Below are 25,450 nucleotides of genomic sequence, written 5' to 3'. Positions count from 1 at the left end.
ATTGATTTGTTCCATTTTTGCAACAATTATTTGGTTGTTCCTTCACAAAAAAACCTCATTTCGGGCATTCGGAAAATGGTAAATGAATTTTTCGTGCAAAGAAAATGAAAACTTGCTTAGGCAACATTGTTTGGAATTCCAAGATGCACCCTTGTGGACAATATGATATCATTTGAACAAACTATGCCATAAATGTGGCCATAAGATTGATCATTTGGCTTTAAAGCCATGAATCTTCACGGATGATAGCTCATTTCTGAGAATATTTTTTTAAAATAATTACTGTATTACAAGTTTATTATTTTTCCTAAAAATTTGGTCACATATAATGACACAATGCGAATGTTTTTCAAATTTTTGATTTTTTTTGAATTTTTTATGCTCGTTTCAAAATGCGGTCAAAACGGCGGGAATCACCATTCCTAGCTGGTGGTTGAATCTTGGAATTTTTTTGGTGTTTCTCTGATTAAATAGATACTTATATACTTAGAAATGATTTTTGGAAAAAATAAAGAGCAAACTACGAGGTAGATACAGTTGAAATTTGACCTGCTTCCAACTGAATCAGCGGAAATTTGTCTTTTTCACCAGAGGTGGATCAGAACTTTTGACATCCAACCATTTGGTCAATTGTGCATTAAATATGGCCTAGTATTTTACAAAAATTATTTGGTCTAATTTTGCAACAATTATTTGGTAGGTCCTTCACAAAAAAACTCATTTTGGGCACTCAAAAAATGGAAATGATTTTTTTTGCGCAATGAAGAAGAAAACCTCCAAATCAACATTGTTTGTCATCCCAAGATACACACATGTGCACATTATTGGTTAATTTTAAAAAACTATAAGAAGGTAATATGTTGAATGTTACTCGAAATAAGAGGGTAAAAAATATAAGAGAAACAAAAGAAAAAAACCAAATTACGTAGGCTTAATCCTGATTAGTGGAGTCAGTTGTGGCATGGATCGCTGACAGGGCGAACATCCATCCATCCATAGATCCATCCATCTGTCCATCCTTCCGTCCATCCATCCACCACCGCGAACCCCACCCCTCTCTCCTGCGCAAACCCCACCCCTCTCCCCTCTCTCTTGCGCGAACCCTAGCTTCCTCCCTTGCCGCCGCCACCTCCAGCCCCCGATCCCCGTGGCCAACACACCAACGTCCGGCGAGATCCTGGGGGCGCAGCAGCCGCCCTCCCCGCCGCGGCTCGGGGGCAGGCAGCAGCAGCCCCTCCCGCTGCCCAGGCTGGTAGCAGCCCCTCCTGTTGCCCTCCCTGATCCAGATCCCTCGCCGCCACCCACCTCCACCACATCTCCCCTCTCCACCTCGATGCAGAACTCCCCCGTCCCCTCGATGCGGAGCTCGCTGTCGTCCATGGCCTCTCCCACGCCCTCCTCCTCTCGCCCCTCCCCTTCCCTCACCAGAAGGGAGAGAAGAACCCGAGGGAGGGAGATCCAACGCGATCCAGCCTCGGTCTCCGCTGCCTCGGCCTCGCGCCTCGCCGGAGCAGCTCCGCCGTCGACTGAAGTCCCGCAGGTCGACGTGTTCCCCCGCTCTTCTTCCTCCCTCAGTTTGTGTCTCCCTTTTTTTCTCTCAAGTCTCAATCCCCTTTGTACTTCTCTGTGCAAGGAGGCCGCCATGGACGCCTGAGATCCTCTGCTCCGACCCACAACCCGGCGGCCTTGCCGACGTCGTCGCCCTGGTGAGCCGCAACCTCGATGGAGGTCCGGCTTCGGATCCGAGCCGCAGGCACCCACCCGTCGTTTTCGTGCTTCCGCTCCTGCTCCGTCGTTGTCACGCGACCATCTTGACTCCCTCCCGCATGCACGAGCAGCAGGAAGATGCGGTTCTTCGTCAAGACCTCATAGGTGCGCTGCCGGCCCTGCCTCCCTCCCCCTCCTGATCCTGTACCGCTAATTGGTCAGGTTTGATTTTGCTGGGCCGATGTGCCCATTAAATCGTTGATGCATGCTGCTTGGTGTCAGAGAGCTAGCCCACTACCAACAGATTGATCACGATGGCTAGATGGGGCTGCTACGGGCAGCAGGTAGCATGGTTTGGTTAGTTAATTACCAACTGACAGTACAAGTAGTCTGGTCAATGCGTCTTCTCCTCTGTTTTGGTATACTGTTGCTGACAGTACAGCCGTACGTAGTGCCATTATCGCCTGGTGATTAGTCTAAACCTCGGTTGATTTGGACACCGGTGAAAAGCATGGCTGGAAGCAGCCGCTGGCTCTACTGAAAATTCTGTGATGGTGAAATAAGACCAGGCTTTGTTTTTTCCTGCTCTGTTTAATGTGTGTTGTACAGATATCATTGACATTTGCACTGAATGCGTGGTTGAGCTCTCTTAATTCGTACAACTAATGCGTGATTGAGCACTGTTAAAAGTGTTATACGCATGATTGAGCACTCTTAATTTTTTTAATATTAGTTTTAGTTGTTTTAAGAATGATACTTCGTGACAATTTCATTGATTTTATGTTCTATGTAGAAGTATTGATCTTTTCAGCACTGTCATGATTCTTGTGTCATCACATTTTGCTCAGAGTTATTTGTTCATGTCTTCTGCTACTGTCTCTGTAGGGTCATGAGGGAAGATATACCATATATATTCACTCCTCAAGGGAAGCTGGAACCTGCAAAACGCAAGAAAGGGTTGTTGTGTGTTGCGTCCTCGCCATGTCTGGACATCAAGGTTGGGCAGACCTACCAGATGTCCTGCTTCATTCGATTGTTGCTCTGCTGGGCTCCTTCTCTGACCTTCTTGCCTTCGCGGTCAGTAGGCTCTTGTCATCGTCCTGTGTGAGCTGCCAACAACTCATCCATCTCACCAACCTAACAGGGTCTGCTTCTTCCAGGATGAGCACCAGATCGGCGTCGACGTGTGTGCCCGCAAGGTCGTGGGTTGCGAGGTCTATGAGCTGGTTGAGCCACCGCGCGAAGACATCACTTCCCGCTTCGTTCACGCTTGGCCGCTGCCACCGGCTCTCTGCTCAGGTAACTCACTGTACATTTCTACTGCATGACCCTCTGATTATTTGCCACTAGCTTGTTAGTGATTGTAAATGGTGAGGTTCTGTGGCATTGTGAAAGGGCTAGCATTTCAGTTGTTGCTGCAAATGTTGATATTCTCAAAGGCTAGCTTGTGTTTATTGATGCTCCAGGTAGTGGTTATGTTTGAGAAGTGTAAGGGAATATTATGCTGTCAAGTTCGTGTCTTAGTGCGTCTGAGAATGTTGTTTCTTTCTTTCTTCCTTTTGTTGCAAACCTGAAAAGAAAGTGTAATGTGAACCTGGAAGGTGCATGTACTGCTGCTACTTTCGTGTGCCAACTGCTATACTAGTTGGTTTGTGATGATCCAAACAAGTCTGACAACAGTAGTACTGTTGGCAGTTGGTGTTTAATTTCATTGCTACCATGGTATTTATTCTTTCGGCATGTCATGTATATGCTTGGTTCCTGATGGGTACACTTTCTAACACGCGCAGCTGCAAGACAGAGACACGCCACCATGCGATGATTCTTCTTCCACTCGCAGGCCTCCCACTCCAGTAACTCTTTTTCTGCTCCAGCATAGCATAGCTGGTAAGCAACCGCTCCTCTCTTTTTCTGCTCCAGCCATGGTGATTTATGTCTAGTGCTCGATGCTTTGGACTTGTAGTTTAGTGATGCCAAGTGTTGCATCGATAATATTTGATCAAAACCACCCAATTGAGTTGAACAATCGAAGAGAGCCTGCTGCTAACAGACATGTTTTCTTTCCTAATAAAGATTGGATTGTTGTCCTGGCTCTGAAACATGCAACTTTTTTACCCGTCTATAAGTCTTGATCAAATCCAGCTTGTATCTACTTGTAGATGTAGACTGTTCTATATTTTTTGTCGATTAAAAACCTGCTTGCATGTATCCATTTTTTGTCCTTTACAACCTGATCGATGTACAACCTGTTTGCTTGAAAGTAATTTTAGTTGATTCTTTGTTGGAGCGCTAAGACTATGCGTGGAACATTAGTTTTTATTATCTCAAACTACCGCCATGTGATTATGCTGGAGCCTAGTTTGTTTTTATTATATAAAACTACCTCCCTGGAACATTAGTTTGTCACCTTGTTTCTACTGAGTGAACATTAGATTTTATATGCTTCTGATGCGTGATCCTTCTAATGCTAGGTGATTTGTTTCTTGGAATTTGGAAGAGGAAGACGATGAAGCGTGGTGGTTATCTATCAATATGCCTTGTGTTCTGGTTGTACTTCATAGCTAGTTTCATTGTATTTTGTACTGGTCTGGTTGTATGAACAGTATGTAAAGATTGTAATAGGCTACACTTATTGGTCTGGTTGTATTTTGTACTGGTCTGGTTGTACTGGTATGGTCATTTCAAGTATATAGTTTTGTTTCATTTGAAATATTTGTCATGAAATAGTTCTGTTTCTTTGTACTGTGAAAATGTGAGAAATAAAAGTTGATGAGTTGGACTTACTTATTGGTAGAGGCCAAGGCCCAAAACGTGAATAGCATGCAAAAAGGCTGAGGCCCAAAAAAGAAGTCAACTTTTAAAAGGCCGAGGCCCAAAAAGAAATGGACCATAAAGTTCTATCTTAGAAACTAAAAAGGCCGAATTGCTGGGCTTGGCCCATGTAGCTAGCGTAAATTGACAGGAAAAACATATATAAAAGGCTGAATTAATGGGCTAGACCCATGTAAAACACTCAATTGGACCGGGCTGAATCTTGTGCCACATCAGCTTGCCACGCTGGATGCCTACGTGGCCTGGGGAGGTTGCTAGTGACCAAAAATTTGGTCAAAGAACCAATGACCTTTTACATATCACACAGAAGGTCGCTATAGTCAGTTAACGATCCTCAGCTTTTGACCTTCTGTATTTGGTCACAAAAAGGTCGCAAATGAAAAACTATGACCTTTCAGTGACCAATAGTGGAGGTCACAAGATAGCATATTTCTTGTAGTGTGAAGTATGATTTACTTTATTTTTCTAGTTGTTGTGGTCAAAAGTTCTAAACTTGACTTATATTCCATAAAAATGCATACACGATGTGATACAGTGTGTTGTGGCAAATACAAATATTTTTTAATCAATCATTTGTACATCTCTGACCTCTATTCTCTAGCAATGATTTCTATGTAATTACTAAGTTCTTAACTTACTTTTCATTTATAATTAGAACATGGCATTACTTTGATATATCCCCACGTTGACACAGAGATCCTAAAAAAATCAGGCACATAAGCCTAAAACAAAACAGTGGTGATTACCATGAGAATAGACCAATTTGACCCTTGTACCAATCAATGAACCAAATTCTACTCTATATGGACACATATTTCCCATTCATAATTTTTATAAGGTGTATTGACCCGGTAACCGACTTTTAGTTCTATTAGGTACTGAGCATTGGTCGATGCAACATCAAAAGGTAAAATTGGTTCCTTAAATAGAAAACATTTTTGGAAAATTCACATGGAGAAAGCAAGGAATGTCACCATGCTGCCAAGGTAAAGCATCCGACAACGCAAAATGGACAACATAATCCACAACAACAATTGTAAGCCATATTTTTTAATACAGTTGAGCCCAGAAGGGCTATTAAGCTAAGTTAGAAATTGTGTTCAGAAATATAGAGCAAAAACATTAAGGACTACCAAAGCCAAGGTATAGTCAACCTACTGGATAATTGATCTCAAATTGGTTGTCCAGGAACTGCTTTGCATCAGGATGCATGCCGCCTGTCCAGGAAGTGATTTACATCAGGAAGCGCAACGCATAGTGCCTGTGTAAGGCAACGATCCAGCGTCTCTCATAGAAGGAGTTGGTTCAACAGAATGCATCAAAATACAATGCATAGTAGAATATTTATAGTAATAATGATTAAGTAAAAAAGCATCAAGATTTGACAGGATAACTGATTTGCACCAAGACTCATTACATTCCAAGAGAATGGCACAGTGGTAGCCCAGGATAATCGATTTGCATAAAGATTCAGAAAAAGTAAAATTTACAATATACTAAAAGCAAGGCATAATGATAGCCCAGGATAACCAATCTATTTGATTCTACTATGGTTTAGTAATATATTTTATAGTAGACCACATATATAGAGAGCTTTGATTGAACGCCTTGTCATGTGACTCGCTCAAGCGTGGCTATGAAACGACCTATACAAAAGCAAGGCATAATGATAGCCCAGGATAACCAAACTATTTGATTCTACTATGGTATAGTAATATATTTTATAGTAGACCACATATATAAAGAGCTTTGATTGAATGCCTTGTCATCTGACTCGCTCAAGCGTGGCGATATAACGACCTATTCAACACTCACTGCTAAAATTTTCAGTAAAATCACAGAGTGCTAGAACAGTATCTAAATCAACACGCAAACCATGGACCACGCGTGGAAGTGCAGTGAAGTTAGCTTGATCTATGTTGATATTAAGGCTTTGGCTTTGATCCATGTGGCAGACACGATCGACAGCCATGTCAACAACAGTTTTCTGCTTGACCTCCCAAATAGTTAAGGTTCAATGATATAAAAAAATTTAGACACATGTGTAAATTGACACCTTGTTGAAACTAAAGCATGGGGTGGTCATATTTCCCACATCTTGGATCTTGGTGATCTTTTGGACAGAGCCATCTTTGTAAATAACATTATTTTTCAGGACAACAGAGCAGATATAAATTTCAAAGATCTCTCAATACGTTTGAAAGGACGTGAAGAAAAATTGCAGAGTAGGGGGCTCACTGCTGTTGTAGGCCTTGCTTGGAGGTGCCGGCGGACGGACGGGCTGTGTTGGACACCAGATTCGACGGGGAGCATCGGTGCGAGAGCTTCGATGTCGTGGCAGCTCACCTCTTCTTCGTCCATTTTGTGCCGGTGGCCATGCTTTTTCTTGAGACTAATCATGTGGAACTTAGAGAATAATAAATTATGAACAGACATCTTCAGAGACTAACATTGGGTCTGGCTGCTTGTCAACAGAAGGATCACTGGATGTGACTTGGTTAGAAGATGTGCCGAGAACCTGCATACAATGATTTACAAAGAAGGAGATGAGTAAGGTTTGTTTGCTTAGGACTGTGCATCAACCAATCACCTAAAGCAATTTCAATGAATGAAAATTTACATATCCACCAAGATAAACTTCGCGGTTAGCAAATATGTTGATAATATAACTCTACACCACAAAGAAATTGTCAAGGCATCTAATATTTCTATCTTCAAAGAACGACTATTCAACCAATGCATGTTAGACTCTTAGTAAAGCTCCAAATGAGAATCTCTCAGAATTATTCTGAGATGCCTTATTCAGTTAACCAAACAACGTTTCTGCTCCGGTGCTCCCCCCTGGACTGAACGCTCGGCGCGTGAAACACAAGGACGGCTGAGATCTGTCAAAAATGATTCATGAAGAGGGGCACGATCGTCTTTTTATGTCCGCGTAGAGCGCGCGTAGAGCCCGGTACAAGCCCGCACCGGCCCGATTACTTTTGTACGCTGAGGGTATACATGTTTATACGTGGGCATTTCGTTTTCCCTTGTCACGTGCCCGTTGTCACGTGCGGCGGTCGTGGGCCATGCCACGCACGAAAAATTCCAAAAACGTCCCATCCTATAAGAGGGGAGAGGAACCACCACCGGCCGCATCCACCCACCATTTCCCCCCAAATCGGCTCACTCCCTCCTCCCTCCTTGGCGCATCGTCTCCCCCTCGTCTCCATCGCCCCGCCACCGCACCTACTCGCTCAACCCCACGACCTCCCTCTCTCCGGCGTGTTCTCTCAGGCTTCGATGTAGCAAGGTTGTGGCGCTGCCGTCGATGCGCACGGAGATGTGGTCGAGGGCACGGAGACCGCCGCAAATGCCATCCAAGAAGTGGCCGCCATCGGCGGTGCGGGAGATGCTGCACCCGCAGTCGCTTGATCGGTCCCTGCAGCGGTGGATCTGGTGGCGCAGGGGGTGGTGGGCTCGGACTCCGTCGTGGCAGACCTGGTGGTGACGGCATCTGGCGGCGCACTGGATGTAGGTGCGGAGGCGAGCGAGAAGCAGGTGGTGGATGTGGTAATGCTTCTCGTTCCCCTCCTTTCATACTTGTAGTAGATAAGCAGAAGATTTAGTAGATGGGTTTTTTATAGTAGATTTGTGATTGATTGCGGCACCCCCTTCTGCTTGTTAGGGTTTTTTGATTGAATGGAGAACCCCATTCCAGAGTTAGGGTTTTTTCAAGTTGATTCGTGCTTGAATGCTAGAGACATCATAATGAGAGTTAGGTTATTTATATTAGAATCTGGATTGCCGCATGTGCTCAGATTCTGTTCTGTGCTGTATATTTTGTTAGATTTGTTGTGCATATTCCCTCAATGGGCCACGACAGGGGCTGAGCAGCTACCCAGTGTATCTATTAAAGTTGATATTGTAGAAATGAGGTTTAAATCCTACTTTCTGTGACAGAAGTGTATCATTTAATTGTTGAAATGAACATAGTATGTTTAACTAGTGCGCAATTTTAAAATAGTTAGGAGCTTCACTTCATTATCCATAAACTAAAATTGTAGGTAGGTTTATTTTTGATCTGTAGGATTGCTGTAGTTATAAAGTAAACCATAAGTAGGTTTGGTAGACATGCAACTATGCCAGATGACCAAGTCATATTAAATTTATGTTGCATAACTCCATGCATGTATGTCATATGAAATAGTTTCACACCTAGCACCAAAAATTGCACAAAGATTTCCTTTCCTGAAGCTCATGGCATTACAATATACCATCCAATATACAGTTCAGAGAATAGGGCAGCTGATGCACCACTATGTACATTACATGAGCCAGATGAAGTAAATGCAATTACTTGTTGTCAACCACAATGGGTCACCGATATAGTTGCAGGGTACATCAAAGAATGTACTACCTCCATTGGCAGACCTGAGCACTCACAAGATTATTGTTGGTGCCCAGGCTGGCATTATAGTTTGAAGGACACAGTCAGCATGATCTAAAATTTTAGATTGACCAAGCTATCATTGTAGAATGCTTGACCTTTGGATACAGTTTAATTTTAGGTCAAAGTATCATTTTAGGTTATTAGAAGCACATTGCAGATTGCTCGATCTCTGCATACTGTGTTATGTAGTTAGTAGTATAATTGAATTAATTACTTATATATATTGCAGAATGAGGAAACTGTTGGAAAGAAGAGGAAGCTGACATCGCTGGGTTTGACGACCCGTCAGATTCTGACGATGACGAGGAGGTAACTCCAAGCTGCTTATGTCTATTTATTAATCCGTGTGAGACGTTGTTTGTTGATGATGCCCTATATGAATGCCTCTAAGTTGGAATGTTATGTAGTTTATTCGTTGATACCATAAAGTTGTGTTGTTTGGTCATTAATTAGCTCTAAATGGCATATTTGTAGTCTTTGATCATGAAATCATATCTGAATGCTCATAAATGGAAATATTGTGTTGTTTGTCCATTGAATTATTCTAAAATGGAAAGTTTTGTTATACTTTCAATTAATTGCTCTGAAAGTTGTGATGTTTGTGCATTACTTAGCTGTAAATGGGATGTGTGTGATGTTTTTTCATGAAACCATATATGAATGCATATAAATGAACTATTCTGTTATTTGTCCATTAAATTCTTCTAAATGGAACTATTCTGTTGTTTGGGCATTAAGTAGCTGTAAATGGGCTATTATGTTTGTTTGTTCATTACATTCTAGTAAATTGCAATTATCTGATGTTTGTTAATTACATTACTCTAAATGGGAAGGATGTATTCATGCAAATCATTTGTATGTGCAGTACGACTATGGAGATGAGGTCGAAGAGTGGAACCATAGGTCCTTCATTGAGCATGAAGCCAACAAGATCAGGGAAAAGGGGAAGGCGGCGTACTTCAAGTGGGGCAAGTTAAGGTGCCCATACTGCACCACTAAGCCAATTCCCAAGGATGGGTTTTACGTATGAGCACCTTATGTCACATGCACGCGGTTTAACCACGAGTGAGAGCGACGTGAAGATCAGGGCAGAGCATGCAGCCCTCCTGAAGGCTATGGGTCCCATCTAGTCAACCTCTGTGAAGCTGGTAGTGGAACTAATCATCGTTAGTATAGTTGATGATGTTTAACTTTTGCGCTAGTATGGTTGTGAACTGTGAATCTGGAAGGTGGAAGTGTTTGTGAACTGTTAAGTAGTATGTCAAACTATTAAGTAGTATGGCAGACTCTTAAGTATGGTAGAGACTTAATTAATCTAGTATGTCTCTGAAGTATATCAACTGTATAGAAGCAGGTCAGCTATGCTTTGTTGAAGTGTTTATATTCTGATGCTACAATGATCACAGTAGGTGCTTCAATGTTGCTTGACTGATGAGACATGCTGCATACAGTGGGCATGTGCTTGGTAATGGTGTGTGCAAAGAACCAGCCTTATCTACATAGGATAGATACTAAAAAACATTGACTTGAGGTTTTAATAAGTTAGCATGATCGAATCTTCCATTACAAATATATTATTAAATTTAGAAAATGTTGAAAATCATTTTTTGTCAATGTTCTTAAGTTAGCATGATTGAATATTCCATTTCAAATATATTATAAAAAATTGGAAAATGCTGACAATCCTTTATTGTCAATGTTCATAAGTTAGCATGATTGAATATTCCATTTCAAATATATTTTTAAAATTAGAAAATGTTGAAAATCATTTTTTGTTAATGTTCATAAGTGAGCATGATTGAATATTCCATTTCAAATATATTTTTAAAATTAGAAAATGTTGAAATTTGTTTTTGTCAATGTTCATAAGTGAGCATGATTGAATATTCCATTTGAAATATATTATAAGAATTAGAAAATTTTGAAAATCTTGTTTTGTCAATTCATAAGTTAGCAAGATTGAATCTTCCATTTCTAATATATTTTAAAAAGTGGAAATTTTGGAGGTGGTCTATAAAATCACCGCCTTCTGGAGGGATCATTTGGTCTAGCTTACATGGTGATTTTTTCCACCACCTCCAAATCACACAAATTTTCATGTACATGGTGACCCACATGTGCCAACCATCATTATCAAAGAAAATTTGGAAAAAGAATATTTTACAAGTCCCCCTTGAGGTATAGACCGATGTTTTAACCAGTGAGTCTATAGGTCATTATAAATTCAAAAAATCAAAAATATATAAAACCTTGGAAACCTAGCTTTGTTTGTGCAAGATATCATGTGTGCAAAAGTTGAGTTGATTTGGAGGTGGTCGAAAAAATCACCGCATTCCAGAGGGGCCATTTGGTCTAACTCAAGCCAGTTTTTGAACAAAGGTGATTTTTTCCACCACCTACAAATCACACAAATTTTCTTATACATGGTGACCCACATGTGCCAAACATGGCTATCAAAGAAAATTTGGAAAAAGAATATTTTACTATGCCCCCTTGAAGTATAGACCGATGTTTTGACCAGTCAGTCTATAGGTCATTATAAATTCAAAAAAATTCAAAAAAAAATAAAACCTTGGAAACCTAGATTAGTTTGTGCAAGAGCCCATGTGTGCAAAAGTTGAGTTGATTTGGAGGTGGTCGAAAAAATCATCGCATTCCGGAGGGACCATTTGGTCACTTAAGCCAGTTTTTGAACAAAGGTGATTTTTTCCACCACCTCCAAATCACACAAATTTTCTTGTACATGGTGACCCACATGTGGCACACATGGCTATCAAATTTTTTTGGAAAAAGAATATTTTACAATGCCCCCTTGAGGTATAGACCGATGTTTTGACCACTCAGTCTATAGGTCATTATAAATTCAAAAAAATAAAAAAAATTAAAACCTTGGAAACCTAGCTTTGTTTGTGCAAGAGATCATTTGTGCAAAAGTTGAGTTGATTTGGAGGTGGTCCAAAAAATCACTGCATTCCGGAGGGGCCATTTGGTCTAACTTAAGCCAGATTTTGAACAAAGGTGATTTTTTCCACCACCTCCAAATCAGACAAATTTTCTTGTACATGGTGACCCACATGTGCCAAACATTGCTATCAAAGAAAATTTGGAGAAAGAATATTTTACAATGCCCCTTGAGGTATAGACCGATGTTTGGACTAGTCAGTCTACAGGTCATTATAAATTCAAAAAAAATCCTTGGAAACCTAGCTTAGCTGTGCAAGAGATCATGTGTGAAAAAGTTGAGTCGATTTGGAGGTGGTCGAAAAAATCACCGCATTCCGGAGGGGCCATTTAGTCTAACTTAAGCTAGTTTTTGAACGAAGGTGATTTTTTCCACCACCTCCAAATCACACAAATTTTCTTGTACATGGTGACCCACATGTGCCAAACATGGCTATCAAAGGAAATTTGGAAAAAGAATATTTTACAATGCTCCCTTGAGGTATAGACCGATGTTTGGACCAGTCAGTCTATAGGTCATTATAAATTCAAAAAATATAAAACATTGGAAACCTAGCTTAGTTTGTGCAAGAGATCATGTGTGCAAAAGTTGATTTGATTTGGAGGTGGTCGAAAAAATCACCGCATTCCGGAGGGGCCATTTGGTCTAACTTAAGCCAGTTTTTGAACAAAGGTGATTTTTTCCACCACCTCCAAATCACATAAATTTTCTTGTACATGATGACCCACATGTGCCAAACATGGCTATTAGGAAAAATTTGGAAAAAGAATATTTTACAATGCCCCCTTGAGATATAGACCGATGTTTGGACCAATCAGTCTATAGGGCAGTATAAATTCAAAAAAATAAAAAAATACCTTGCAAACCTAGCTTTGTTTGTGCAAGAGGTCATGTGTGCAAAAGTTGGGGTCATCTTATGCATGCCCCCACATGCTCCATGTACAAGCCGGACCATTCGGGTCTGGCGGAGGGCAAGTCTGAAAGATGTTTTCCTTGCCGGTCCCACCAAATGATCCCAAACTTTATGCTCACCCTACCATGACCATGGCATGCATGTGGGAGGAGAATTCATACAACACCGCCTCATTTTTGTTGAAATACCATTAATAGCCATGAGCATGTGTAAGAGAAAATGTTCTGTTTTATTTCACTTCTACATTCTAATATTTGTTCTCTTCTTTATATTTGAAATATTTTCAAAATGTAAGATAATATGTTATCTTTTATTTCACTTCTTCATTCTAATAGATCTTATCTTTTTTATATTTGAATTATTTTTTAAATGTAAGATAATATGTTGTCTTTTATTGCACTTATTCATTTTTCTTCTGTTTTCTATATTCTCCTCTTTTCTTTGTTCTGACAGTTATAAATTTAAATAATGTATGATATAATGTTGTATTTTATTTCACTTTTCATGGTTGTCTTTCCTAATTATAAATTATCTTTTCTGTTTCATACTTGAAATATTATTAAAATCAAATCTAGTTAGGACAATCGCATGTGTGCCTCCACTTGCAGCATGTACTAGAAGCAGGTTTTTCTTCTCGGTCTCACCAATGGACAATTGCATGTGTGCCTCCACTTGCCGCGATAAAACCCTAGAACCGTGCCCCGACGTGACGCAACGTGCGTATTGTCTCCGAATTCGTGCACACCTTGCCTGGGGGACCACATTGGGCATGCCCACGTGCTCCCAAAAAGTTGGGGTCATCTCATGCATGCCTACACATGAACCATGTACAAGCCGGACCATTCGGGTTTGCGGGAGGGCTAGTTTGAAAGAGGTTTTCCTTGACGGTCCCACCAAATGTTCCCAAACTTTATGCACACCCTACCATGACCATGGCATGCATCTGGGAGGAGAATTCATACACCACGGCCTCTTTTTGTTGAAATCCTATTAATAGCCATGTGTATTACATGTAAGTGAGCATGTGTAAAATTTATTAGGTGATTTGAAGGTCAAAACATTAACTTGGCATATATGCACACACAAAAAGTGTATTGAATGCAAGTGAGCATGTGTATAATCTAGTTTGTGATTTGGAGATCAAAACACATGGCAATATGCGAAAAAAGTGCCTACCTACCAGAGCAGGATAATTCATACCCCACGGCCTGCATACGAATAGGAACCCAGCAGTTCATGGGCCAGGATGCAGGCCCGTGGTGCAGAATATCTCTGCTGCTAGTAGGCCCCACGGGGCAGAGGGGATGAAAGTTAGGCAATGTACTACCCGCATATGATAGGAGCTTGGGAGGGGAGTCACAGGCGGGTATATAAACCGGTGTGGCGCTCTCTCACTTGGCGAGGTGGGACTAAACTCCCACCACCCCACGGTTGTGTGCTGCGCTGTGCCCTGCGTGGCTCTGCCTTGGGCCCAATTCGGGCAGGCTGGCCCAGGGCATCCTTACCTGCAGCCCGCTGATCTGTTTTATAAATTACTTTGTTTTTCATTTCTTAACTCCAAAATTTATTTTCTTGTTTGTATTTCTAATATTTAAAATCAAATATCTTTTTTCTATATTATTTCTAACAGTGTTTACTAAAATAAAAAAAAGTATGCCAAATTTTGTGGCGTTTTATTTCATTTGTTCGTTCTCTTTTTTATATTGATAATATTTACGAAATATAAACTAAAATGATGTGTTTTATTTAAATTCTTCATTCAAATATTTCTTATATTTATTATATTTGAAATATTTTTAGTTTGTAAGACAAAATGTTCTGTTTTATTTCACTTCTTCATTCTACTATTTGTTCTCTTCTTTATATTTGAAATATTTTCAAAATGTAAGATAATATGTTGTCTTTTATTTCACTTCTTCATTCTAATAGATCTTATCTTTTTTATATTTGAATTATATTTTTAGTTTGTAAGATAAAATGTTCTGTTTTATATTTGAATTTAAATAATGTATGATATAATGGTGTCTTTTATTTCAATTTTCATGGTTGTCTTTCCTAATTATAAATTATCTTTTCTGTTTCATACTTGAAATATTATTAAATTGAATCTAGTTGGGACAATCGCATGCATGCCTCCACATGCACCAAGTACTAGAAGTAGGTTTACATTGCCGGTCCCACTGAATGATCCCAAACTTTATGCATACCCAAGGATGATCATGGCATGCATGCATGACAAGTATCATTCATTTCCGACACTCGATGCATTTTCTAGGGTTTTTCCGGCAACAAAACCCTACAACACTGCCCCCAATGTGACACAACGTGCGTTTTGTGTCTAAATTTGTGCACACCTTGCCTGGGGGGCCACATTGGCCATGCCCACATGGTCCCAAAAGTTGGGGTCAACTCATGCATGTCTCCACATGCACCATGTACAAGAAGGACCGTTCGGGTCTGCTGGAGGGCAGGTCTGAAAGTGGTTTTCGTTGCCGGTCCCACCAAATGATCCCAAACTTTATGAATACCCAAGGATGATCATGGCATGCATGCATGACAAGTATCGTTCATTTCGGACACTCGATGCATTTTCTAGGGTTTTTCCAGCGACAAAACCCTACAACACTGCCCCCATGCGATGCAACGTGCATTTTGTGTCCGAATTTGTGCACACCTTGCCTGGGGGACCACATTGGCCATGCCCACATGGTCCCAAAAGTTGGGGTCATCTCATCCATGCCTCCACATGCACCATGTACAAGCAGGACCATTCGGGTCTGCCGGAGGGCAGGTCTGAAAGTGGTTTTCCTTTGCAGTCCCATCAAATGATCCCAAACTTTATGCATACCCAAGGATGATCATGGCATGCATGCATGACAAGTATCGTTCATTTCCGACACTCGATGCATTTTCTAGGGTTTTTTCGGCGACAAAATCCCTACAACACTGCCCCCACGTGACGCAGCATGTGTTTTGTGTCTGAATTTGTGCACACCATGCCTGGGGGACCACATTGGCCATACCCACATGGTCCCAAAAGTTGGGGTCATCTCATGCATGCCTCCACATGCACCATGTACAAGCAGGACCGTTCGGGTCTGCCGGATGGCAGGTCTGAAAGTGGTTTTCGTTGCCGGTCCCACCAATTAGCAGGTCATAAATAGGACAACATTTAATCATACATATTTGAAATGAATTTCAAAACTATGAGAAGAAGTGATATGGAATTATGAAACATGAAAAAACAATTAGGAATAAGAAGGAGAAAATATAAAATAATAGGAAAACCAAATTAAAAGGGAAAGATGAACAGTACATTTGAATATATAATATTGCAGAAATGATAGAGATACTATAAATATTGTTGAACATATACAAGTATACAATAACTAATAGGTGTCACAAATATTTTTTATTGAGGGAAGAACCAATGATATTTATTTTGAGGGAAAAATAATGTAGAGGTAGGTGGGCCGGCCCAGACCGTAAATAATTGCCGGATCCATATTGTGGGGGCCCACCACGCTGCGCTTTCCATGCACGTCGATCACATGCACGTCGATCACGGGAGTAGTTGCCGTTCTGTTACACAATTCTGGGATCATGCTAATCCATATGTTCCTAATCCCTACAATTGAGGAGCACGTTCAGCCTCGATTCAACGGAGGAAAATGTAGATCGCGAGATTGGCCACAGGGAAGTTACGACGACCTAGGAGACGACCTCGTATATAATCTCCACCTCCTCGCACATGTCATCGTCTAGATCGCCTCCTGCCGGCGAGTCTTCGACACCTCCGTCCGCCGCGTCCCACACGCCACAAAAATCCTGAGAAGATCAAGGTCGTCCGCACATGCTGGCCGCCCTCGACGAACTACGTCAAGAACGCATCGCCGACTTCTTTCATCTTCGTCGACCGATCAAGTAAGTTGTCCTCCTTACCTCGCGCCTTCATAGCAAGCTAGTTCCTCCATCTTGTCGCTTTGATGGACTTAGGTTTACCACATATTTTTAACTAGCTAATATCAACTCGACTAGATGCGTTCTGACCAGATGGCGTACATGAACTAAATCTTTCATAGCATGGTAGAATAAGATGTTGTGTCTTGAGAAACATGATGCGATAGATTTTTTGTCACATGATACACTTATATTTTTGTCACACGATCCAATTATATTATTGTACGCATAGAACATTAAAGAGTTATAAGAATTACATGTTGATGAACCTCAAATAGGTACCATTGCTATAGACTGTAGTTATTTACATCTGATCAATTTGTCACCCTGTTAATAATTTATCTGATACTCAAAGAACTTGATCAGATGTAAGTAAATTCAATTACCAATTGTAGTTATTTTTTATTGCCTCATATCAGCACACACTTGGCTGCATGTTGCTGTATACATGGTGCTAGTTTTATATTTGCATTAGTGTTATTTTTGCATTTTTGTTTGCTACTGCCAGAAAGTTTTATATTTTCGCATGTCTATTGTTATTTTTGCATTAGTCTTGGCTAATGTCACGAAGTTTTATATTTTCCTTCTACAAGATGGACGAGCTGAATGGAGAAATAGTGTGCGCCGTTGAAAAATGGTGCAAGCTTGTTGCTGCTCTATCGAGCGGTCAACACGCTAGAGTAGCTGATACAACATTGCGCAACATGCCGCAGATACCATCTATTAAGATGCGTATCCTACTGATTAGGTATATGATTGAGAATTTTGATGCCAGCAAGTCTAGATTCATTATACAAGAGCAGGTTGGGAAGGTGACTCTCGGTGCGGTCGACGTCGAGTGCATCTTTAACCTCGGGAACCAACGACTCTCCGCTTTGGACATTCTGATTGAAGAAGGAGAGGACATGAAGGAGCGGGTGCCGCCATAATTTCTTAGTAAGACATCAGAAAACATAGTGATAGATAATCTCATTGAGGACATAATTAAAAGTAAAGCCACCGACGATGATTTCCTTCGGAAATTAGTCCTTGTCCTGTTAGGAACAATTATTGCTCTCATGTCGAGCAAGATTGTGCCAAAGCAGTACTACGCTTTGTTCCATGATGTGAAACACATTTCAAAGATTAACTGGAATGCGTTCACCCTGCGTGTTCTCCTCGATTGCCTTCGCATAGTCAAGAAAGGCAAACACCTCCGCCAATGGCCGAAAGGCAATTTGGCTCTGTTGAAGGTACATATATGAGACCTGTTGCATAATGTCAATTATTATATTATTGCAATTTTATGTGATCTATTGTACTAACTCCAAATCCTTATTTTTTGTAGTACTTGTACTGGGAGAAGGTGCAACCTGTCGAAGGCGATTGCGCCTATAATCCCAACTTGTCCACACAACCTCTTATGAGGAACTGGACTGAAGGTGCAGCCACTAGGAGAGATCGGTTCGACTGTGACAATGGGCGCGGCCGTGGTAACGTGAAGGTAAGTCATTGTGTTCTATCTTTCTTAAATGTTTTGTTACTAAATAATATTTATTTTTAATTCATCACATGTACTTCAATATCGCATGCAGATCGAAAATAATATCACCCCAGAGTATAGGGCGCAGAAGCCCAAAATCCCAAATAATGCGCCTACCATGAAGCCAAAAACCAAGCCTACAAATGGAAACGCAAAGAAGTCGACGACAGCCCCAGTGTCGGAAGATTTGATGGAGCTTCTAATGAAGCGGTGCATGGACTTCATACACACCCAGATGAGGCAAATCCCTGATCAAGTTGCTGAGGTGTCACACCCTAACTTTATATAAAGTTTGTTCCCTGTTTTAAAGCATGCAAGCATTACTAACTTTATATTTCTATTACAGAGGTTGTTGGAGAAGTTGAACAAATCAGGTGTCATGTACAAGCCGGCTGCTCCCATGCCATCCGTGGACAATGATGTGGATAAAGAACTGGATTCGTTCGAGAATGGTCCATATGGAAAGAAGGAATTCGTGTACAAGGATGACATAGACTCACACGGAGAGCATGTCATTGACATGACGCAGCCTGATGAAGTGGTTCCCAACCATAAAACCGTACCTGAGGTACTATGTATATATATTTCTGTCTATAATTTTCTCCTTTAATTTTTTTACGGGCTGAAATGTTCACACGATTTTGTTTGCCAAACAGAAAACCCCACCAAGATGAATGGACACAAGGAAGCTTCACCTATTAAGCGTAATGATGAATGTGGCGCTACACCCGAAAACCCTTCAGTCGTTGGTAATTCTACACAAGCACCTTCATCGGACATAGACATTTGTCCATCTTCTCTCAGCAATTCATGTCTAAGGCGAATGGAAAAAAGGTGCAACAGGCGATTAGGATGAGGAAGTTATGTCTGGTAAGCGGAAGCTGACCATTCCCAAGAAATTTGAATCCCCCTACGCACTTGACAAGCCCAGCAGGCGTACCAATTGTGGTCAGAAACCCTCCGGTACCCGTTCTGCTAGTAGAGGTATCATAACTAACTTTCTTGGTTTGTTGTATACTACGAATGCATATGATCGCCATTTTTGATTTCATATTATTTCATGCAACTCTCTTTTCCGAAATTGATGAGCCGGAGGTTGTGGCAGATAAGTTGATGCCGGAAATAATTGATGCAATTGTTTCATTTGTCGAGTTAGCTGCTAGCACCGACAAGAATAAGGGGAAGAAAGTTTACTACAGTGAAGGGCGTGGCATATCTCTGACTTCCGAAAGGATTCGACCGGTACTAACTCATAGATGGCTGTCGGACGATGTAAGTACTACTTGCATGTCCTGTTATTAAAATTCTCAATAACCTATGTCTCAACTTTCAACATGTAATGCCCTAATATTCTATGAAGGTTATTGATGCTTATATGGGACATTTGGAGCTGCGCGTTGGTCATAATCATTACCTCTGACAGCGTGGAGGTCGAAATTCCTTGTAGATCGTGCTATCACACGAGACGATCCATTGCTGTCGAGCTGCAATATGGATAGTGCTCTGTCCAAAGCTGGAGCAGTTAATAGAGTCACGCAATAGTATACTGTGCGTGATAAGGTACGTTAGGTTTGTAATTCTTCACTACAGGACATTTCATCTAGTATTTCGTTTGATCCATAATGGTTTTTGCACTGTAAACGTATATCGCATTGAATATCGAAAATGCCCACTGGATGACCGTGGTCCTGCACTTGATCAAGCAAGAATTCCAAGTTATCGATTCACTCTATCCTCTGGACCTGATAGAAAAGACTGTGAAAGCACTGGTAATATAACCAACATTTGTACCATTGGTCTTACATGTTGTTTATGATTCTTCTTTAACACTATCCTCTTTATAGCAAATGGCTATAGCAAACGATATGCGCCAAGCAAATCTTATTACACCAGGGAAATATCCGGACGTAAGTAAGTGGCCTATCAAGGAGTATGACATGCCCAGCAAGAGGATGGGTGAGTTAGTAGGACATCATGCACATTCAAACAACAACACACATGTTCGTATTGCCCACCGCTAATGTTTGCATATATACCAGGAACTCTTGTGTCCTTTTTGTCACAGAATGTCTAGAGCATTGGGACGGGGATCGAATGACCCGCGATTTTTCACAGGTATGCTGTTATTTACGTTTGTAGAATAGCTAGTATGGTCATGTACAAAATTCGGTTCATGTAACATGTATGTCATTTTTTGCAGGCCTCCGTTGACGCAAGGAGAAGACGTTTCGTCGCCGAGTTGATTATGTCACCTTCGAACATGATGGAGTGTGTGAAGAACAAAATTCGTGAAATCGCAAGGAAAAGGCGCGCCTGAAGAATTCATGCGGCATGCAAGAGTCAAGTTTTAGTGGTTTGGATTTAGTCCGGTGGAAGGTTTCAATAGCATGATTATCTTAGGGTTTCTATCATTTTTTTTGTAATAAACAAGGCATCTCGAATATTGTGGCACATACATGTGTATGTGTCTGTCAGACAATAGGCTCGTATCAGACAATTTGGTCATACAATTCGCTCGGAGAAGACAACTTGGTCGTACCAATAAAGTTTTGGCTTCAACTATCAATTGTTCTTGCTTAATATTTTTCTAGTTCTCCAATTTTTTGTAATTGTATTTATCACATTCATAGTATTCGCATTCTATTTTTCTCTTCAACTGCTCTCCGAAGTTTCATATTAAAATTTTCACATTCTTTACTTTTTGAAAAACTCTATCAAACTTAGCCTTCTGCCTTAGCTATTTGCATGTCATCATCTTGCATAATCTCCTGGTAATTCCCCCTCGTCACATGATTATGAAAAGTAGTCATGTTAGCTATGTAAATATATCGAGCCAAAATGTATTACACAGATGAAAATTAGTCATGTTAGCTCGTTGGCTCTATCGCATATTATCATGCATCATGTTTTTCTATTTTGTTTTACAAACCCATCATTTTTTATTGTATGTATAATTAACTTTTTTTATACTCACCATGATGTCACGCATGGCCCATCTAACCACATGAGGGACCCGACAGGCGGCCTATCGTGTCGGCAGCGCTACACAAGCCCATTTTGCCAGGTTCACATCGATCTTTCCCCTTTTCTCGTTTCCCTTCCAAATCCCTTGCCCTCTCTCTCCATTTGCGCCTCCAAATCTCGATGGCGAAAGCATGACAGCGAGCTGGGCGTCGAGCGGCGGCGGCTGCAGCAAGAAGAGCGGCGGCGACCGCAAGTTAGGTCGAACCCTGGGTCCTGGAAGCAGGTGGGGAGGATTCAGTGAAACAGGGGGCAGCGGCGACGGATCGAGTGGAAAAGGGAGGGGGGTTTCGTGGGCGGTGAAGGGCCTGGAGTACCGATGGCTAGGGTTTCTTCAGTGCTACACTTTGGTGGCAAAAAGGTATGTTCTTTACCGTTGTTCTTTACATCCCAGCATTGTCGCCCAAAAATCATGACCTGTGGCCCTTACAAGCTCCATCTATTTGGTCATCAGGAAACTCCGGGTGGCCGTGTCTGCATAAATGCAGACAATTTTGACAGTGCATTAGTGGGATGTGTGTTTGAGGTTAGTGTACTGAGCATGATCTTCGAACTACGGCTATTACTGCGGTCAAGCTGCAAAACATTTCAGTGTTTAACGCTTGCAGTGACAAGTTCAGTTATAAATTGACTTGAATTTCTCATGACTTATTTAGGATGATATCACTTCTGAGTATGTTGAATGGGTTGATGGGGAGTGGGATAGCAAAGCAAAGCCAGTCATTAAGTATCTTGCCATGAAGAACAAGAAACTGGAGACTAAGATTACAGAATATGAAGCTGAAATTAAAAGGAATGAGAAAGAAAAGAGGGCAATGGTTAAGATGCACAAGGAAATATTTCTCTATAGGGATAGGATTTTAGGATTTGGAGGTCTTCTGTATCTTGGCCTGCTTGCCATTATGATTGCTGTCATAGTTACCAAGTAGATTGTTCATAAAGTTATTGACATCATTGTAATTGACATGATGAAATGCTAATGAATTATTTGCTATTCAGTTTATGGGCATAATGTAACAGACATTGCAGCAGAAATAACATGGGGCCATCATGATTGGTAGACAGTGCACTTTTGGCATGTTCTACATTTGGCAGACACTGCACTTTTGGCATGTTCTATATTTGGTAAGTGATGCACATGGGCACATCACATAGCAACACTACTGATTTGTGCAGCAGCCCAGTTCATTGTCTTGTTGCAACATAGGAGCAACATCTAGCAGCACCTACACGTTTGATGCAACACTTAAGCAAAACAATAGTATATATTCAATATTCTGAAATTTAACAGAACTTGACACTTAGGGTAAGCAGTAGATATTTAGTTCTTCAGCCACAAAGAACCCGACCAAACCGTACCGATTGCATAACTTATATGCTTACATATAAAAGCATACCTAACCAACATCAAGCCCAAAATAATGCTAACTTATATGCTAAAACATATAACAGCATACCTAACTTAAGATAACCAGCAGCTTCCTCCTCCTTCAGCAACTGTGCCCATCTTAACTTCTTCAGAAATTTGAGGCGGCGTGAGCGGCGCACCACACACGGAGAAGCCTTCTTCTTGACCGCCGTCCTGTTCGACAGCTGCGCCATCGGAGCCTGAGCCACCTGATCCTGAGCCACCTCCTCTTCTTCCACCTTCACTATGTCAGGTTGGAGGAGAAGGAGCTCGATGGGCATTGTCTTGCCACCCTCGACGGCGACCGGCGCTACCATCTGCACGGCATCCTCCTCGCCCTCCTCATGGTCATCAGGGATGAGGAGTACCTCGTCCACGTTGTCCTCCATGACGTCGGAGCCCAACGGCAGGACTGGCTTCGGCACGTGGCGTACCTGGTAGTCTGGGCGCGCAGGGAGAGCGAGCTCGACGTCGACGCGCTCCTCCCTCGACGTGACGCATGCTAGATCTGGCTGCAGCATCATGGTGGTGGAGCAGTACATCCACCACCTTGCGCGCCGAACAGGGGAGTCGCTGAGCGTGGCCTCTCACATTGCCCAGACGAGGAGGAGAGCCGGCAGGACACCGCGGTCGTAGGGGAAGGCGCGCTTCTTCTCGGCGTCGGTGAGGACTTTGACGAGGCCACACGCGTGGTTGACCAACATCTCCGTGCTGGGGAACCAGCCGCACACCTCCGTCAACTGCGCGCGCCACCCCTCATCATCGCCGGTGAGCTCCATCATCGCTCTCTGCCAGCCGAGGCTTTTCTCCATGGAGGCGGCTACAACGGTCATCGGCGAGGGTTTTCTCGATCTACTGTAGGTGGGGATAAGAGAGGAGTTCAAACCGGCGCGCGAGGTAGGTGGGTGAATGTGTGGTGGGGAGTGGTAAGTTACTTATTTAATGGCAGTTAGGACATGGGGAGGGGAAATTACAATGTTCTTTCTACTATGTATAACTAATTTATTTAGGTCAGATTTTGTTGTTTATTTAGAGATGTAAAAGGTTGACACTCCCACTAAACAAAGTGTCGATCGAGTTGCTACAATATATAGGAACCAAACACAATGCTAAACGTCGAACTAAATTTGATGTCATAATGTGAAAAGGATATACTGTCCTTTTCACTCGATTCATCCGTAAAAATTAAAGCAAGTGTTCTACTCTTCTTCCTTCTCCACTTTTCTGCACATCATAAAAGACAAGATAAGTTAATGAATGATAAAATTTTCAATAATCCACAATGCATACAAACACTTACTTCTGATTTAGTTTGCATTTCTTGCTACGTTTAGTGTGTCCTAGCAATTTGCAAGCGCCGTACCGGGTTTTCAACTCATCAAAAGAGAGTGGTCTACCATTTTTCGAGACAGGGCGGTTCTCATCTACCTTTGTTGCACCCTTGCTTGACACTTTCATAGGATCTTTCACTGCGACCATGTTGCCTTCACCATCGTCTACATATTCAACAGCACACTTACTGAAGTCATTTGTATTCTTGCTCAAATTTCCCTATAGCAGATCATACTCATGACTCTTAGCTATCACAGCCTTCAAACTATCCTGTAACTGATCCTACAAAGCTGGGTGTTTGCATGCCGCATGCGTAGCTTCTGACGCTAACACACTGACCTGGCTATATTTCATTCTTTCCTCTGCCCCAGTCCAACCAAATCCCAACAGATCGCTTGAGCGCCTCGCGGGCAGTCCCAACCTTGCTTGTTTTGTGAACCGAACAAGAACTAAACACTTTGGTATTTCAGATATGTTCAAGTACTTCAGTACATGGAATATGTGCTTGCAAGGTAGACCCGTTCGAATCATTCTTCTGCAGCTGCACCGTATAGGTTCTGCGGAATTTACTGGTGTATACTCCACCCAAAAACGGCTGTTCCGGTTATTCTTCTGGGCCACGATGTACTGCTGTGATCCGTCTCCCAGATTAATTTCTACAATCTACATGCCGTCAATTTTTCTAAGATCATCTTGCAACATATAGAAGTTTGCTGGAGTGAAGACGTGAGAAGTAGCTATCTCAAGTTCCCTCGAGCTAGTAACTGGCACCAGTAAACTCTGTGAGGCCGTGTAGTCATCTCGCGCCTCGTTTTCACGGATACGTACAACGACGTTCTCATAATGCAAAATTATATCCACCAGGGTCATTTCACCGTCTAGGTGCAGGTGAAGGCATGAGTTCAGGCTTTCACTCCGCTGGTTGCTTTTCATGCCAAGCCAAAAACCCTCTGTCAGATAAGCCGCGGCCCACAGTCTCCTCTTCTTATACATCCGTATCAACCATGTTACAGTTTTTTCCAACTGCCATCTTTTGGTAAACGTGTGCCATCTCTCCTCAAATGTGGCCGTGGACGTGCTGTAGTACAGAAGAGTTCGGAACTCCTTCAAGGACTTGTGACTGAGGTGAATCTTCTTTTTTTTTTCTATATGCCACGTACATATACGGTGCCACACGTCTGGCAAGACTTCGCGAATTTCCTTGATCATCGCAGTGTCGGCGTCTATGATTACACTCTCCGGCATCTTTTGACACATGGACCTCAAAAAAGTCTGCAGCAGCCACACGTATGTCTGTTCGGTCTCGTCCAAAACTATGGCACAACCAAAAACAATGGTCTTCTGGTGATTGTTAAGAC

The 25,450-nt window shown here is 41.8% G+C and overlaps 1 protein-coding gene across 1 annotated transcript; it reads left to right on the top strand.

Annotated features, from left to right (window-relative positions):
• The first annotated feature begins 1,446 nt into the window (after positions 1 to 1,446).
• Positions 1,447 to 4,481, top strand: LOC123133574 (uncharacterized). Its single transcript, XM_044553037.1, has 5 exons — positions 1,447 to 1,872; positions 2,593 to 2,784; positions 2,868 to 3,006; positions 3,498 to 3,594; positions 4,179 to 4,481. The coding sequence occupies exons 2-5, from the start codon at positions 2,597 to 2,599 to the stop codon at positions 4,304 to 4,306; spliced, it is 552 nt and encodes a 183-aa protein (XP_044408972.1). The 5' UTR covers positions 1,447 to 1,872; positions 2,593 to 2,596; the 3' UTR covers positions 4,307 to 4,481.
• Positions 4,482 to 25,450: the final 20,969 nt, after the last annotated feature.

The sequence above is a fragment of the Triticum aestivum genome, chromosome 6B, assembly GCF_018294505.1.
Source record: "Triticum aestivum cultivar Chinese Spring chromosome 6B, IWGSC CS RefSeq v2.1, whole genome shotgun sequence".
NCBI lineage: Eukaryota > Viridiplantae > Streptophyta > Magnoliopsida > Poales > Poaceae > Triticum > Triticum aestivum.
The sequence above is the reverse complement of the archived record's forward strand: the minus strand, read 5'-3'. Positions and strand labels throughout refer to the sequence as shown.